The sequence below is a fragment of the Megalobrama amblycephala genome, linkage group LG5 (assembly GCF_018812025.1).
Source record: "Megalobrama amblycephala isolate DHTTF-2021 linkage group LG5, ASM1881202v1, whole genome shotgun sequence".
NCBI lineage: Eukaryota > Metazoa > Chordata > Actinopteri > Cypriniformes > Xenocyprididae > Megalobrama > Megalobrama amblycephala.
The window spans coordinates 2,730,704-2,749,919 of NC_063048.1; the positions used below are offsets into that span (position 1 = coordinate 2,730,704).

At 36.4% G+C, this 19,216-nt stretch overlaps 1 protein-coding gene across 2 annotated transcripts; it reads left to right on the forward strand.

The window, feature by feature from the left end:
* The first annotated feature begins 2,094 nt into the window (after positions 1-2,094).
* On the forward strand, positions 2,095-18,535 carry atxn3 (ataxin 3). Of its 2 annotated transcripts, XM_048190229.1 has the most exons (11): positions 2,095-2,235; positions 4,432-4,596; positions 4,680-4,724; positions 8,713-8,798; positions 8,875-8,941; positions 11,219-11,306; positions 11,405-11,525; positions 12,961-13,124; positions 13,371-13,494; positions 13,569-13,600; positions 17,792-18,535. In XM_048190229.1, the coding sequence occupies exons 1-11, from the start codon at positions 2,212-2,214 to the stop codon at positions 17,827-17,829; spliced, it is 954 nt and encodes a 317-aa protein (XP_048046186.1). In that variant the 5' UTR covers positions 2,095-2,211; the 3' UTR covers positions 17,830-18,535. The 2 variants fall into 2 exon arrangements, with proteins under 2 accessions (XP_048046186.1, XP_048046187.1); XM_048190230.1 differs by lacking the exons at positions 8,713-8,798; positions 8,875-8,941.
* Positions 18,536-19,216: the final 681 nt, after the last annotated feature.

Sequence of the window (19,216 nt, forward strand, 5' to 3'; positions counted from 1 at the left end):
TGGCATGGAAGTGATCAGCCTGTGGCACTGCTGAGGCACTATTGAGCCTTCAGATCATCTGTATATTGTTGGATCGACTGTTTCTCATCTTTCTCTTGAAAATATCCCATAGATTCAGGGGTCAGGCATGTTGGCTGGCCAATAAAGCACAGTAATATCATGGTCAGCAAACCACTTGGAAGTGGTTTTTGCACTGTGGGCAGGTGCTAAAGTCCTGCTGGAAAAGGAAATCAGCATCTCCATAAAGCTTGTCAGCTTGACAGCCTCCTCCCAACTGAAAGTACCCAATAAATGATGATTTTATATAAAGCTTACTGATATTTTAAATATTATTGTGGGATTCAATAGATAATAGAACAATCTTAGTAAACATCTAAGGTTTGAATACTTAAATGCTTTTTAAATGTGTGTTGTGGTTGTGGGACAGCAGCTTGCACCAATTCTGTAGAATGGCCCATATATATATATATATATATATATATATATATATATATATATATATATATATATATATATACAGGTATATATATGTATATATATATATATACAGGTGCTGGTCATATAATTAGAATATCGTGAAAAAGTTTTTTTTTTATTGTAAATTATTTTAAAAAATGAAACTTTCATATATTCTAGATTCCCTACATGTAAATTAAAACATTTCAAAAGTTTTTTTTTTTTTTTTTTTTTTTTTTTTTTTAAATTTGTTGATTAGAGCGTACAGCTCATGAAAGTCCAAAATCCATTATCTCAAAATATTAGAATATTTACATTTGAGTTTCATTAAATGACCATCCCTACAGTATAAATTTCGGGTATCTCTTGTTCTTTGAAACCACACAAATGGGGAAGACTGCTGATGGTCCTTGGCAATGGTCCAGGAGACAATCATTGACACCCTCCACAAAGAGCGTAACTCACAGATGGTCATTACTGAATGTGGTGGCTGTTTACAGAGTGATGTATCAAAGCATATTAAATGCAAAGTTGACTGGAAGGAAGAAATTGGGTAGGCAAAGGTGTACAAGCAACAGGGATGACCACAAGCTTGAAAATACTAAGTAAAGCCAATTCACACACTTGGGAGAGCTTCACAATGAGTCGAATGAAGCCGGAGTCAGCGCATCAAGAGCCACCACACTCAGACATCTTCAGATAAAGGACTACCAAGCCACTTCTGAAACAGAAACAACGTCAGAAGCATCTTACCTGGGCTAAGGAGAAAAAGAACTGGACAGTGAACAGTGGTCGAAAGTCCTCTTTTCAGATAAAAGTAAATTTTGCATTTCATGTTGAAATCATGGTCCCAGAGTCTGAAGGAAGACTGGAGAGGCACAGAATCCAAGCTGCTTGAAGTCTAGTGTGAAGTTTCTGAAGTCAGTAATGATTTGGGGGGCCGTGACGTCTGCTGGTGTTGGTCCATTGTGTTTAATCAAGTGCAAAGTCAATGCAGCCATCTTCCAGGAGATTTTGGAGCACTTTATGCTTCCATCTGCTGACAAGCTTTATGGAGATGCTGATTTCCTTTTCCAGCAGGACTTTAGCACCTGCCCACAGTGCAAAAACCACTTCCAAGTGGTTTGCTGACCATGATATTACTGTGCTTTATTGGCCAGCCAACATGCCTGACCCCTGAATCTATGGGATATTTTCAAGAGAAAGATGAGAAACAGTCGATCCAACAATTTACAGATGATCTGAAGGCTCAATAGTGCCTCAGCAGTGCCACAGGCTGATCACTTCCATGCCACACTTCACTGATGCTGTAATTTGTGCTAGAAGTCATTTGCTGTAATATGTGCTGCCGACCAAGTATTGAGTGTACAAATGAACATACTTTAAAGAACTTGAACTTTTCTGTTTTGAAAATCCATTTTTTGATTATCATAGGAAATATTTGAATATTTTGAGATACAGGATTTTGGACTTTCATGAGCTGTACGCTCTAATCATCAATATTTTTAAAAAAAATCTAGAATATATGAAAGTTTCATTTTTAAAAATAATTTACAATAAAAAAATGAACTTTTTGATGATATTCTAATTATATGACCAGCACCAGGAATTTAACAATGTTGAATAACCCTAATTTGTGGCGCCCTACATTGTTTCAGCAGTTTCAGTTGATTTGTGTGTTTTGGGGGGACTTTTATTTTGACATGTTTTGGCGTGTCGTTGTTTCCGACTCTCCCGTCATTCACACTTTCAAACATGGAGTCTATTTTCCACGAAAAAGTAAGAATCGCTTTTTAGCGAAATATATTTATGAATTATATTTAAATTCCACACATGTTCTTCACCCGACAAATAAGAGATTTGTCCGTGTATCCTCTTATTCTCAGACGGGTTTATATGAGGCGTTTATGTACTTTTATCGACTGTCAGCGGTCAGAAATTAGGTGTTTGTTTACTGTCAGAGTCGCCTTCATTATTCTCACAGATAATTATTAGATAATTATGTTTCTATAAGCATCACAGTAACTACATTATCAAACATTTACCATTGTACTTTATTATACACCGTTCCCGCAGTTCTGAGTGAATATCACGCGACTGATGCTGTAATCTGAGAGTATCACCTCACTGTGTTTGATTCATTTGACTACAGATTGTTATGGGATGAGCTCTCAGTGGTTTCATTTCTGAAGTCAGAGTTTTACTGAAATAACTCTGGTTAACACTGTAAATGAGCACAGTAATCTGGGGTCTGGGGCCCTCAGGGGCCTCAGAGGAGTGCTGGGGGTCTGTGGGAAAGTTCAGAGGAAAACAGTGTAAAAATATAAATAAAAAACACTTAACAAACTAAATACATTTGATTAAAATAAAATATTAATTATAATAATTTAAATGTTGATTTAAATAATAAAATAATATATTAGATAAATAAATAGTTAAACTGTATAAAGCATTTAACAAATAAACAAAAAATGATTTAAATAAAATTGGATTTAAATGAGTACATTTGATTAAATTAAATTTGATTTAAATTAACATTATTTGATGAAACCAAATAAATAAATAAAACTGGATTAAAAAAAAAAGGAAAAGTAGTGCATAAATAAAATAAGATTAGATGAAGTAAATAAATTGGTTAAAAATATTTTAAATAATAAATGTGCATTTGATAAAATAATAAAATAAAATTGTATTTAAATTAAAATAATTACATTTAACAAAAACAAAAAATAAACATTATTTAAAAAATGAAAAGTAATGTATAAATCTAAAATAAGATTAAACTAAGTAACTAAATAAATAAATTGATTATTTTTTAAATAAATAAATTAGTATATTTTATTCAAATAAATTTGATTTAAATTAAAATTATTTGATGAAACCAAATCAATAAAACTTGATTAAAATAAATAAAAAAGGAGTTATTTAGTGTATAAATAAAATAAGACTAGATGAAGTAAATAAATTGGTTAAAAATATTTTAAATAATAAATGAGTGCATTTGATAAAATAATAAAATAAATAATTTTATTTAAATTAAAATCATTATATTTAATAAAAACAAAAAAATAAACACGATTAAAATAAAAAATGAAAAGTAATGTATAAATCTAAAATAAGATTAAACTAAGTAATTAAATAAATAAATTATTTTTTTAATTATTTTTTAAAATAAATAAATTAGTATATTTTATTAAAATAAATAAATACAGTTTGATTTAAATTAAAATAATTGTATTTGATAAAAATAAATATATATATAAAACCTCATTAAAATAAAAAAATAAAAAATAATTTTTCATGTATTATTTTATTAAATTGGTGTATAAATAAAAAATGACAAAACTAAATAAATAAATTGATTAAAATAAAAAATGATTTAAATAAATAAATAATAAATTAATATGTGATTAAAATAATTTGATAAAAAGAAACAAATAAAACACAGCTAACTTAAGTACTACAGTGAGTAGAAAAAACACAATGTAATAACTAACATTTGATTTAAATAAATCAATGCATGTTCTTAATAAATAAATTAGAATAAAATTTATATAATTAAAAAATTATAGATAAATAAATAAAACTTCATTAAAATAACAAAAGGAGTGTAAAATGTAAAAAAAAAAAAAATACATTAAAAATAAGGTTAAACGAAATTATTGATTAAAATACATGAAATTTGATTTAAATAAATAAATTAATAATCAATTTATACATTTGATTAAAATAATTTGCTAAAAATAAAATACATCTAACAGTACAGTAGAAAATCCCCGCAATGATGTAATAGAAACTAAAAGTTTTACAAATGTATAATATAATTTTTTTCACAGTATTAATTAGGTCTTTATATATAGCTGCCATTTAAATTTGCGGATGGGCTCACACGAGGATGACCGTATTTAGGGTCTGTGGCATGTATAGACAGTGATATCAGACATTGTCGTTGACGTGTTTGTGTGTGTTTTTCAGCAAGAGGGCTCTCTGTGTGCACAGCACTGCTTGAACAACCTCCTGCAGGGCGAGTACTTCAGTCCGGTGGAGCTGTCGTCCATCGCGCACCAGCTGGACGAGGAGGAGCGCATGCGCATGGCTGAGGGAGGCGTCCAGACGGAGGAGTACAGGACCTTCCTGCAGGTGCGCTGACCCGCACACGCCTCCGTTCACTGCTCAAGTGTCTCTGATTTACTCGTAATACCTTTGTGTTCTGCCATCTTTAGCAACCGTCGGGAAACATGGATGACAGCGGCTTCTTTTCCATTCAAGTGAGTCACATCTGAGGCACAATACTGCAGTTTCTGAGCTCTTAATTTAAAATAAAGGCTTTATTGGCATTGACGGTTCCATGAGGGATGTTTAACCTCCTTTGAATCTTTTTTAATTGCACAAAAGGTTCTTTATGGTGTAAAAATTGTGCTTTAGATTATTAAAATGTTCTTCACACTTTGAAAAAATTCTTATTTTTAAGAATCGTTCATTAAAAGGGAACTAAAAAATGATTCTTCTCTGGCATCACTGTGAAAACCCCCTTTAGGAAGCTTTATTTTTAAGAGTGTTGTAGTTCAAATCACATCCCACTCTTTCTTAATTCATGTTCTTGGTCTTCTTGTGCATGATTGTCTAAAAAATACATGTTTGTCTTCATAATCTTTTAGAGCTGCACGATTGTGAATAGAGAACAAAACATTTACTAGAGGTTCTGACAGTTTTATTTGCTGCAGTCTATTTATAATTAAATTAATTATAATATATGAAATTGGTGTAATTAATGGTTCAGTGACTCACTCATAAAGACTTATGACAGACCGATTGATGTATGGCATCAAAGTACCGCAAGAACGACTCAAAAACAGATTGAGCCGACTGTTCTCTAATCGATCTCGCTGTTCTTTGATGTCATGTACCGATCAGCCTGAGCAGCGCCGCTTCAAGTCGAACACACCTAATGATTCAATAACTCACTCATAAAGACTTCACTAGCTCCATTACTGGATGGATCAGCGTTTTTTTTTTTTTTTGAATAAATGAATCTCTTAAATGAATGCTTCAATAACTCGCTCATAAAGAATTCACTTGCTTCGTTATTGGGTGAATCAGCGTTTTTGAATGAATCTCTTGAATGAATGCTTCAATAACTCACTCAAAAAGACTTCACTTGCTTCATTACTGGGTGAATCAACATTTTTTAATGAATCCCTTGAATGAATGCTTCAGTGACTCAATCATAAAGACTTCACTTGCTTCATTATTGGGTGAATCAGCGTTTTTGAATTAATCTCTTGAATGCATGCTTCAATGACTTATAAAGACTACACTTGCTTCATTATTGGGTGAATCAGCGTTTTTGAATGAATCTCTTGAATGAATGCTTCAATTACTCACTCATAAAGAATTCACTTGCTTCATTATTGGATGAATCAGTGTTTTTGAATGAATCTCTTGAATGAACGCTTCAATGACTCATTCATAAAGAATTCACTTGCTTCATTATTGGATGAATCAGCGTTTTTGAATGAATCTCTTAAATGAATGCTTCAATAACTCGTTCATAATGACCACTTGTTTCATTAGTGGATGATTCATTGTTTTTGAACAAATCTCTTGAATGAATGCTTCAATAACTCACCCAAAAAGAATTCACTTGCTTCATTATTAGATGAATCTGTGTTTTTGAATGAATCTCTTGAATGAATGCTTTAATGACTCACTCATAAAGAATTCACTTGCTTCATTATTAGATGAATCAGTGTTTTTGAATGAATCTCTTGAATGAATGCTAAGACTTCACTTGCTTCATTACTAGATGAATCTGTGTTTTTGAATGAATCTCTTGAATGAATGATTCACTGACTCACTCATAAAGACTTCACTTGCTTCATTATTGGATGAATCAGCGTTTTTGAATGAATCTCTTGAATGAATGCTTCAATAACTCACTCATAAAGAATTCACTTGCCTCATTATTGGATGAATCAGTGTTTTTGAATGAATCTCTTAAATGAATGCTTCAATAACTCGCTCATAATGACCACTTGCTTCATTAGTGGATGATTCAGCGTTTTTGAACAAATCTCTTGAATGAATGCTTCAATAACTCACTCATAAATAATTCACTTGCTTCATCACTGGATGAATCAGCATTTTTTAAACGAATCCCTTGAATGAATGATTCAATAACTAACTCATAAAGACTACACTTGCTTCATTATTGGATGAATCTGTTTTTGAATGAATCTCTTGAATGAATGCTTCAATAACTCACTCATAAAGAATTCACTTGCTTCATTATTGGATGAATCAGTGTTTTTGAATGAATCTCTTGAATGAATGCTTCAGTAACTCACTCAAAAAGACTTCACTTGCTTCATTAGTGGATGATTCAGCGTTTTTGAACAATTCTCTTGAATGAATGCTTTAATGACTTATTCATAAAGAATTCACTTGCTTCATTATTGGATGAATCTGTGTTTTTGAATGTATCTCTTGAATGAATGCTTCAATAACTCACTCAAAGAATTCACTTGCTTCATTATTGGATGAATCAACGTTTTTGAATGAATCTCTTGAATAATTGCTTCAATAACTCACTCATAAAGAATTCACTTGCTTCATTACTGGATGAATCAGTGTTTTTGAATGAATCTCTTAAATGAATGCTTCAATAACTCACTCAAAAAGACTTTACTTGCTTCATTAGTGGATGATTCAGCATTTTTGAACAATTCTCTTGAATGAATGCTTTAATGACTTATTCATAAAGAATTCACTTGCTTCATTATTGGATGAATCTGTGTTTTTGAATGAATCTCTTGAATGAATGCTTCAATAACTCACTCATAAAGACTTCACTTGCTTCATTACTGGGTGAATCTGTGTTTTTGAATGAATCTCTTAAATGAATGCTTCAATGACTCACTCATAAAGAATTCACTTGCTTCATTATTGGGTGAATCAGCGTTTTTGAATGAATCTCTTGAATGAACGCTTCAATGACTCACTCATAAAGAATTCACTTGCTTCATCATTGGATGAATCAGTGTTTTTGAATGAATCTCTTAAATGAATGCTTCAATTACTTGCTCATAATGACCACTTGCTTCATTAGTGGATGATTCAGTGTTTTTGAACAAATCTCTTGAATGAATGCTTCAATGACTCACTCATAAAGACTTCACTTGCTTCATTACTGGATGAATCAGCGTTTTTTTAACGAATCTCTTGAATGAATGCTTCAATAACTCACTCATAAAGATTTCACTTGCTTCATTACTAGATGAATCAGTGTTTTTGAATGAATCTCTTAAATTAATGCTTCAATTACTTGCTCATAATGACCACTTGCTTCATTATTGGATGAATCAGTGTTTTTGAATGAATCTCTTAAATGAATGCTTCAGTAACTCACTCAAAAAGACTTCACTTGCTTCATTACTGGATGATTCAGCATTTTTGAACAATTCTCTTGAATGAATGCTTTAATGACTTATTCATAAAGAATTCACTTGCTTCATTATTGGATGAATCTGTGTTTTTGAATGAATCTCTTGAATGAATGCTTCAATAACTCACTCATAAAGACTTCACTTGCTTCATTACTGGGTGAATCAGTGTTTTTGAATGAATCTCTTGAATGAACATTTCAATGACTCGCTCATAAAGACTTCACTTGCACCATTTCTGGATGAATCTGTGTTTTTGAACAAATCTTTTGAATGAATGATTCAGTGACAATACATTATTTTAACAGTCACTTATCACCACCTACTGGTGTAACAATGTAATTGAAGCATAGACATTAAGTGTTCATATCCGATCTTTTATCCCGGTACTTCTATGATCATTTGAATAATTGATACACAGAAATGATACTGTGTGGTTAAAAAGACTGTTTGTGTTTCATACCAATTCATGACAACGGCTCTCTCTGAATCAGCGGCTGCACCAACACAGATCTGAATGTTCGCTGTATTATACTTGTCCATTGATTGGCAAATCGTTGTCATTTAGGAATAAGATTGCATGGGTATTTAAATCGAGGTTGTGATCTTTTAACATATAATCGTGCAGCTCTATAATCTTTCATCTCGCTTTCCTTTTCATCGTGCATCTTCAGTCCCTCTCATTTTATACATAGAGACACTTTCACAATCTTCACTGAGAAAATCACGTCCCGCTGTCCCTGTTTGAGTGTTTCAGACGTCACATGTGGACTGTTTTCTGCCGCAGTGAGTAGAGATGCGCTGTGTTTTGCAGGTGATCAGTAACGCACTGGGGGTTTGGGGTTTGGAGATCATTCTGTTCAACAGCAGAGAGTACCAGCAGTTACGGATTGATCCCATGTAAGCCTTCTAACAGCTTCAGCATCCGTCCTGTTATCCGCTGTATGACGTTCATCCTCTTCATGTTTGCTTTCAGACACGAGAAGGCCTTTATATGTAACTATAAGGAGCACTGGTTTACAGTGCGTAAGCTGGGACAGCAGGTATGTGTTTCACTTGCAGCACTGACTACGTTTGCATGTGCAACAATAATGTGACTATTTTTGATCAGAATAAGGACTTAATTGCTGTTAAAAGTTTACATGACATGAGCAAACCTTTTCACTTTTGTTTACATGCCATTTTCATTATTCTGATTATAGGAATTGGTTATTTTTACTGCATCATTCACATATGCACAGCACAAATGATGAACTCACATACTGTGTGCTTCTGGTTAAGCTCTTCCAGCACACCTGGATTTGTTTGCCGGTTCTTTCGTATTTATCTTTCATGATAAATATGAAATTCATGATTTATCTTTCTTTCATGTTTTTGACCATCAAAATACTGCATTATATTCATGTCGCGCAACGTTGTCAACATGAAATCAGTTTCTTCAACACCCCAAAAAAAGGTCAGACTGGAAAATTATGGTTGCTGCAATTATGAGCTTAAAGGCACACTTTGTAAATTTTCACCACTAGAGGTCGCTTATTCAAAACAAAGGTGTAGCTTGATAACGCCTTGATTTCAAGGAATAATGGGAGGTGTTGTCTTCACGTCTACAGCCGGTGGAAAAGAATCCGACAGGACTCGGTTAGAAATCATGGTCATGGATGAGATTATTAACATTACTGTAGTGTGAAGCAGAGCAGGGTGAGTGACGTTGAAGCTGAACAAGGCCGCTGGAGCGATTGTTAATGAGAGACGAGCACAACACATGCCTTGAGAGCAGTGGGACTTTTATTATGCCACAGTCACCGCTTCCGCTTCTTCCGGTCAAGTGTATGTGGGGTAACGCAGCTCTGTTTATCATATTAGTTTCATTTGTGTGTTGAAAGTTGTTATAATGCTAATCTGTGTTCACTCGGCGGCTGCTATGAGACACTTGTTGCACACTGCAGTAAGATAGATCGATATTAGTCATGGTAAAACATGGTACTCGCGGTAAATCAAGAAAATGAGATTTAAACAAAAAGACTTACAGTGTTGAGCTATATAACTTTAGTTTTCCGTCTATGAATGTATCCAAACAGTTGCTCACCTGTCAAATAAAACATATAATATATTAAAGCGTTTTTGGTGTTTCCATGGTTTCTACAAAATCAAACCAAGGGTAATCCAAGGGTAACGCAGGTATGATGTCATTGACAGACACGGTCCGTGTCCTGGTTAAAATGGTTTTAAACATTTTTGGAAACATCTGGGATAAGGTAAATACACAAGTCAACAAAATGTATAACATTGTTCTAGTGGTTTTTGGATATTTTAACCCAAAGATCTTACATAGTGTGCCTTTAAAGGGATAGTTCACCCAAAAATGAAAGTTCTCTCATCATTTACTTCCCCTCATGCCATCCCCAATGTATATGACTTTCTTTCTTCAGATAAACACAAACAAGTGTGAGTCTGTGGGCCCTATTTTAACAATCTGAGTGCATGGTCTGAAGCGCAGGTGCACTTAGGGCGTGTCCGAATTCTCTTTTGCTAGATTAACGACTGAAAAAATGGTCCAAAAGGGTTGTACCCAGTCTCTTAATGAGTCATGGGTGTGTTTTGGGCATAACATGCTATAAACCAATCAGAGTCTCATCTCCCATTCCCTTTAAAAGCCAGTTGCATTCGCGTCATGGTGGATTCGCTATTTATGTGGCGGAATTTGCAAGCGGAAAGACTGAATGCTTCTCCAGAGAGGAATCCTTTTATTTTTAATATTTGGCATGTCTGTGTGCTGCTGCGCATCTCTGTTTGCGTAATAAGCAGAGTGTACGCATGTTGTGCACCCGCATATAGGCGCATATTACTAACGTGCCCTTTAAATAACAAAAACATACTGCGTCATTGACTTTAGAGCAGGTTTTTGTTGGTCAATGGTGCAGTTGTTTTCAATTGCCTCAAAATAGCAACACGCCAACAATGCACCTGAACACACTTCGTTTTCAGACCAGCATGCCCATGGGTGGACAGATGGGTGCAAATGCATTTGCTATTTAAACAACGTGGTGCTGGATGTGAAAATGATAACTGCGTCAGCCTGAAACTAGCAAAAAAAAAATTGTGCCGGGTGTATGATAGGGCCCTATATAATGCAAGTGAAAACTACACACCCGGTAATCCATACGACCCCAGTGGATGAGTTGATGGCTTCAGAAGACATAGATTCATCCACTGGGGTCGTATGGATTACCGTCACAATCGCTGTGTGTGTCACAGTGTCAAATGAGCGGCAGCTGTGTGAGATGATCAGTTTACCAGCCTGTTTCTTTCTCTTAATCTAGTGGTTTAATCTGAACTCGCTGTTGACCGGACCAGAGCTCATATCAGACACTTACTTAGCCCTTTTCTTAGCGCAGCTACAACAAGAAGGTAAAATTCTTACATGACCATGTATCACATGAGCTCTTATCTTGGTGCGTCCACATAAGTAATGCCTGGAAATTGAGTTCAGCTGAACTTCTCTGCAGGTTATTCTATATTTGTGATCCGGGGAAACCTGCCAGATTGCGAAGCCGATCAGATTTTGCGGATCATGCGAGTGGAGCAACAGCAGCGGCCGAAGCTGATCGGAGAGGACGAGGCCCAGAGGTGCGCTGACTCTCGTCACATGACATATAGAGCAAGACACGTCCATCTTCACCCTCCTGTTGTGTGTGACCTATATTCCAATTTTAAACTGCTTGAAAAACTCTAAACTATCTATTTCTGATTGGTGATGAATGTGCATGAAACACAGATGTGTTTTGGAAAGGCTGTACAGATTTTGGTGAATACTTGACCCCCATTGGTTTTCATGCAATTTGCCAAAAAACAACACTTTAAAAAACATGTCTCTTTAACCCCGCCCTCAATCACTGTAGTTGTATCTGAGACTGGAAGAGTTTGGTTCGTGTTGTTCAAGTTGAGAAGACACCGTTTTCTGCTGCCAAAGAAAATCCACTTTTTGATTGATACGGTAAAACCCACGCCATCGTTACTGTTCATATCACTGTGAATCAGGTTCCAAGATTCTGATATGATCATTTGGTTTCTGACCAATCACAACAGACTAGGCCATCTGACCAATCAGAGCAGAGTAGGCTCTCAGAAAGGCGGGGTTTAGAGAGACAGAATCCTTGAACGAACCGTTTCAGACACTGAGAGAAAAGAGCTGATGCTGCAGTGGATATTATGAGAAAATTAAAGGATTAGTTAACTTCAGAATTAAAATTTCCTGATAATTTACTCACCGCCATGTCATCCAAGATGTTCATGTCTTTCTTTCGTCAGTTGAAATGAAGTTTTGAGGAAATCATTTCAGGATTTTTCTCCATATAGTGGACTTCACTGGGGTTCAACGGGTTGAAGGTCCAAATGTCAGTTTCAGTGCAGCTTCAAAGAGCTCTACATGATCCCAGACGAGGAATAAGAGTCTTATCTAGAGAAACCATTGATCATTTTCTAAAAAAAAAAAAATGTTCTCCTCCAACTTCAAAATTGTCCAACATCATTGTTTTACCTTTTTTTTGTAAAGGCCGTTTGACTTAGTCTTTGCACTTTCGCTTTGTAAACACTGGATCGGTACTTCCACCTACGTTACATGTGACCTTTCCCACATGATTATGTAATGTGTGGAGCATCACAGAGCAGTGCAAGACAAGCATTTGTGGTTAAAAAGTATATACATTTTTATTTTTTTAGAAAATGGCCGATGGTTTCTCTAGATAAGCCCCTTATTCCTCGTCTGGGATCATGTAGAGCTCTTTGAAGCTGCACTGAAACTGACATTTGGACCTTCAACTCGTTGAACCCCAGTGAAGTCCACTATATGGAGAAAAATCCTGGAACCTTCATTTCTTTTCGACTGAAGGAAGAAAGACATGAACATCTTGGATGACATGGAGGTGAGTAAATTATCAGGAAATGTTAATTCTGAAGTGAACTAATCCTTTAAGAATGCTGTAATGCCTAGCCGTGGATTACACTGCTATCTATGGTGTCTGCACGTTGAGTGCGTCTCTGACGAGTGTGTGCTGTTGATCAGGATGTCAGTGCAGCCCGTGTCAGACACACCAGTCCCCGGGGATGAAGCGCCGCTGGATGAGGATGAGGAGGAGCTGAGGAAGGCTCTGGCTCTCAGCAGACAGCACATGGAGGTGGAGGACGAGGAGGCAGACCTGCGCAGAGCCATTCAGCTCAGCATGCAGGGTGAGAAACACACGCTGTTCGTAACACGCCTTTACATAGAGGATGAAGTTGAAGAGCGATACTCCTATGAGAGAAGTCTAAAAGACATTGGATTATAAGTGAGTGTGAAAGTGCTCGTGCTTCTGGAGCTTCAGGCTGAAAACGTGACATTAATGAGAGTGTTTCTTGTAATTGGTGTCACTTCTTTCAGTGAGTTCATTGATTCATTCAATAATCGATGCTAATGGTTCATGTAAATGGATGTAGGCAGCAGCGATCCCACAAGCTCCAATGCAGTTGTGACGGCGGGCTCGTCTCATGAATCAGGAAGCAGCGAGGAGACGCTCACTGCAGAGGAGCTGCGCAGGAGGAGACAGGCCTACTTCGACAGGTGAGCGCGACTCATGATACTGTGATCATACAAGTTCAATCAGAGTAAGTGATGATCATCTGATCTTCTCACAGGCAGCAACAGGCTCACGACAGCAGCACCGCCGGTAAGTCATTCTGTCTTTCTGCTTTCAGTCCTCCTGATTATAGAAACAGACGTCTGGTGTGGAGAAATCCTTCTGCTTTATAAATCTTTGAACACTCAAGCTCATTACTAGCTATTAATGCCACCAGATCAATCTCTCAGGTCATGTGAGCGAGTGCTGCTGTGGGTTCCTAGATCCAGAACTGTCTTAAGAACTAGTTTATCCAACTAGCTGTTAAGCCAAGGGGTTATCAGTCTCACACCCAGCTCATATGGAGAACCTACCATCTTTTCTCTCTTTTAATACTAATTTTTAATAATATTTAGATAAAGGGTGAAGGATTTTCCAAGGCCGGACATCACTTTTGGCCACTACTGTATATACACTGCGCTCCAAAAGTTTGGAAACACCCGTGGCAAAGTGTGGTTTTGGACGATATCAGCATAAATCCTTATAATTTTTTGGTGCAAATACATTAAAGTAACTTGACATAATCATTGAAGACCAGCAATAATAATTTTTATTTTGATTACATAATGGCAATATATACATGTCAAAGTCAGACATGCCCCTTTGCCAGCTGTGATGCTGGTTTAAACTTGGCCCAGGTTTGTAAAAGATTTTTGGGTCAGCACACCTTAGTAGCTTCAACAATTGATTGCCAATTAAGTTTAGAATGCAATGAACCAATCAGAACCCAGTTTAGGTCAGTTAGCTGCTAATGCTGGATATTTTGAGGAATGGAAAATTTAAGTTTTTTCTATGTATAAACTTTTTATGTAATAAAGTATGTTTTCATAGTTTGTGTTGTCCCTTATTAGTGCAAAATTATCACAAATTAAAAAGGATTCATGCCAATATTGTCCAAGACCCCTCTTTTCTAGGATGTTTCCAAACGTTTGGAGGGCAGTGTATGTATAAAATGTTTCAGCTACATATAAAGCCACAGTAAGCCCTCAGATAGATGAACATAAACAGATGAACCAATAAGAGGATGGTTTTACTCACATGTGACTTGCATAAACACATTTTGGTACACTTTGAAATGTTGCCTTGTGAAAGTGAACCAAACCAAGAAATGCAGCATCGTAAGTCCTTGTGTTGGAACAAAACAAACAATCTACAGGTCTGAAAACGCCTGTACTTTTCAGACTCAAATCAGACCACTCTACCTTTTTATATTAAGAATAGTTGACCAGTGGTGGGTTGTATAAACTGCTTAGACCAGTCTTATAAGCTAGTCATCTAATTTTTTTTTCTTCAAGACTGGTCCTAACATTTTACCCCCCTTTTTGAGCATAGACGTGAAAATGCACCATCCAAACTTAAATCGTTGTAATTGACCTTCGCAAAGACACGCCCCCCTTATTTACTGTTGCTTTGTCCGACAAGCCGTGGTGCTCTCACGCCACACGCAGTGTAAAATACATCACGGAGCAAAGAGGACACTGACAACATGTCGACAGACAAGACAGAGCAGGTTACTTATGATATTAAACAAAGTCCCAGCTTTCAAATTGTGTATTTTTTTTTAAAGAAATTCGAACAATAAAAACGGTTTTGTGGCTCTTTAATGTGTCGTGACAGATCGCTGTAGCGCCTCGTGAACCGATCATTTGTTCTTACTAGTTAATTTATAGCATCAAGTAAACATGAATGAACATCAGAAGGAATGTTGTTTAAAACGCGGAAAGACGTAAATACACACCATTTTTCAAGTTCAAGCTAGAAGTAATCTTCTAACTCCTGACTGCTTTGTTGGACAAAATGGCGGATTCAGCATTATGATTGGTTAGATCGCTTGTCAATCAAACTCCCGGCGAAGGGTCAATTCAAGAATGCTTTGGAATATAGACCTAAGTTTGGTCTTGTTTTAAAGAAGACGCTTAGCAGATTGTTGCATTAAAAAAAATGAAAGTATGAAAAAGTTATAGAAGTTTAAATTTGCTGTAAATCAAATGTACTATACTAATTTTTATTTTATTTTATATAAAATATATTTTTTACAAAATCATTTTTAATCTAAAATTGATATAAAATCAAAGCCGTACGTCTAACTAAGTTGTATTCCAAATTTGAAGCTGATATCACAAAAATTGAAGCTCCCATGAGATATTTTTAGGCGTTTTACCAAAAATAGCCACCGGGGCGTCACCCACATTCCATAGGTTTTTTTTTTTTGATGAATTCTCCTGTAACAAATTAATAAATTTCTGTCCAAATATCACTTAAATCTCAAAACAGACGTCATATATGGAAGCTTGAGATTCCGACCTTTCCAACGATATGCGTTTTGTCAAGATTGGAAAAATCTACTATTAATTAGTTAAAATAATTTTTGTAATATGAAACATGACAACGCCAACTAGAGGGAGGAGCCCGCTAAAAGGATTTAAAGTATCGTTTCCATAGTAACGCAATGTCCAATTTCAAAACGAGTTCGAGTTTTTAAGCCTTCGAATTATACTTAAAGTCCCTGTAAAGTCATTTTAAAGTATGTTTTCTGAGTTTGTCATACCACAGAAAAATGTGTTATTAACCACCCAGCCAAATTTGAATGATTAAAAAAAATCTGCAAGTAAATAATAATAAATAAAATAAGTTATCAAAATCTCGAAAAAATAGGCAGCGCTTTCTGCTCTCAAACGCTGGGGGCGTGTCCACTGTCTGAGCTGAAACCACACCCACTCGCGAGAGCTGCCGTCTCAACTGGCCGAGGTCTGTTCAGTCACATTCACCAAAAACAGCAGATTATCTGTGAATCCCAGCTGTCTGATGAAAGTTTGTAAAATTATCCGGTGTAGAACGATCACTTTAGAATCCTTCATATCATCGTTTTAGGAAATTTAAATAAGGAGACCGAGCATATTGTATATTATAACAACCATGTAATATGCATTTGCGTGACGAAGGCATTACTAGCTAAATGTGCAAAGGGCTGTATAACTGTAATGACACTCGAGATTGAGTGAGTGAACCGCTGTAGAGTTAGAGGCGGCGCCACGCTCGGTGCGTCATCGACAGTTATATAGTGTTAGGGGAGGGGCTATGCTCGGGGGACGATGTGCGTCATTAGACCCCCGTTTTAGCTCCGCCCAAACAATCCTGAGCAGAGACTTGGTGAAAAACTGTTTAACGCTCTAACTTCACAATTAAGCATTACACAATTCTCAGTCTTTGTAATGTGTTTCAGCAATACATTTGTAACATTTATAAAGTGTTTAGAAATAATTCTCAGAATTGACTTTACAGGGACTTTAATTTATGATGATTACTAAAATATGTGATAGAAAAAAACAATAAATAAAAACAGCGCCAAGCATCCCGCTAGCAACAGTTAAGGGGTTAAAGTAAGTTACATGAAAAGGTAGATTGATCTAATTTGAATTGGAAAAGTAAGGCCAATTGGTTAACTGCTAGTTAGTCAAACTAGTTCTTAAAGGATTAGTCCACTTTTAAATACACTTTTCCTGATAAATTTACTCACCCCCATGTCATCCAAGATGTTCATGTCTTTCTTTCGTCAGTCGAAAAGAAATGAAGGTTTCTGAAGAAAACATTCCAGGATTTTTCTCCTTACAGTGGATTTCAATGGCTACCAACAGGTTGAAGGTCCATATTACAGTTTCAGTGCAGCTTCAAGGGCTTTAAATGATACCAGATGAGTAATAAGGGTCTTATCTAGCGAATCGATCGGTCATTTTCGAAAAAAAAATACAACCGTTTATGCTTTATAAACAAAATATCGCCTTGAATGCTTCCGCATTCTTTATAACGCTTACACTGAATGTCCTACGCCTTCCCCATTCAAGTTACGGAAAAAAACGAAACTGGCGCCGCGTTCGTTCCATAAGTAGAATAGGGAAGACCCTTATTCCTCGTCTGGTATCGTTTAAAGCCCATTGAAGCTGCACTGAAACTGTAATTTTGACCTTCAACCTGTTGGTAGCCATTGAAATCCACTATACTCATCCGGTACTTTATGCCTATTATAGCACAGTACTTTTTCACATACTATATATTAGGGAAGTATTCAATTTCTGATGCAGCGACAGTCTTTACATAGTGGCTATGTTTATGCAAGTAACCCCTCAGCTGTGAAGGAAAACAAGAGATGACTAACTTGTAAGACTAGTCGAAGCCGTTAATGCAGTGGCCACAGGATGTACACTCCTCAGCAGATGTTGTTGTTTTGCTGTGTGTCGTTGGCAGGTGAAGTGAAGGACAGCGGATCCAAACCCAACCAGTGACCATCCAGCGGCGACGTCGACAGCGCCGGACGCTCTGAACGCCACCCGATGGGAATCACGTCTCTGGGACTCCGGTTGGGTCCTGCTGTGTTAATAAAGGGACATTCGTTTAGCTTCTCTTGACCTATTTAAGTTGAATGAGGTCAAAGGGAAGCTTTTACCCCGGTACATTCCTCTTCCTCAGACTGAGAGCGAGACGCCCGCGTCAGGAGGAAGCTGTTAAAGTGGGATCACTCGTGCATTCTGGGACCATTCGGCTTTATTGGGTTACTGGATCTCTTTCCTCTTTTCCTCTGTGGACTGTAGTGAATTGCCGTCTACTGTCACAGGTGAGCGGCGTCTTCGCCGGCGTGTGACACGTGCCCGTATCTACGATTCATTCCCTCGTGAAGGTTGACTCTCATGCGCACTAGATAGAGAGCACAGTGTGCGTGAGGGCAGATGGTTGACCAGCGAGTTCCAGTGCAGTCAGTGATGAAATGACGTCCATCAGCGCTCACGTGTGCACCAATCATCACACAGATTCAGACCTTCACTTGTTTTAGTCATTTATCAGTCGTCCCTCATTTGTTTGCAGGCAGCAGCTCTTTTGATTCTGTTTCCAAATTCGTCTCACATTCAGCAATAGTTTTTAAGTGATTGATTATTCTTGCACTTCTATATACACTTTTTGTTTCTTAAATAAAATTATTTGTTTTCCCCTCGAGTGGTTTTCCTTTGTTCCTTCTCTCTGGATCATTTGCATTCTGTGAGTCGCTTGAAGACGTCAGATGTTCCTCCAGCATTTAGTTTCGTTCACGATGGCTGATGACTAGCAGTCGCACAAATCTCTCTTCATCGTCGCTTTAGTCATCTTAGTTTAAATGATGCAGTGATGTACTCTGTCAAAATTGTTCTCAGAGTCAAAATCATCAAGTCAAAGTGAAATCTGAAATGTTCCAACATTTAATCATATAGAATTAAACAAAAATCAAACAACAGAAGAGATTTTCTTAGTGAAGCATCTTCGTCAAGCAGCGAAACAAATGAATTCAGATACATGGATCTTTCCTACAGTTTGGTGGATTTTGGACTGGTTTGTTGAAAAAAAACTTTAAAAGTCAATTATTTTTTAGGCTTTTCAGAGGGAGAACATCTCTGTCCACCAGTAAACTGGTCAAGCTCAGGTTAGTAATCATCCTAATCATCCTGGTCAAATATTTAACATTCTATGACATTTGTCCACCATGTTACATGACACTTTTACAATACAATGTGTGACCTATTATATCATATGAAAATCTGACTTTTTCAGTGTTTAAGTGCTATAATCGCCCAGTCCCTGGTGCATCTACCAACCCAGAAATGTGAAAAAGCACAACCCAGAAACTTTGTTTTGGCAAGCCTT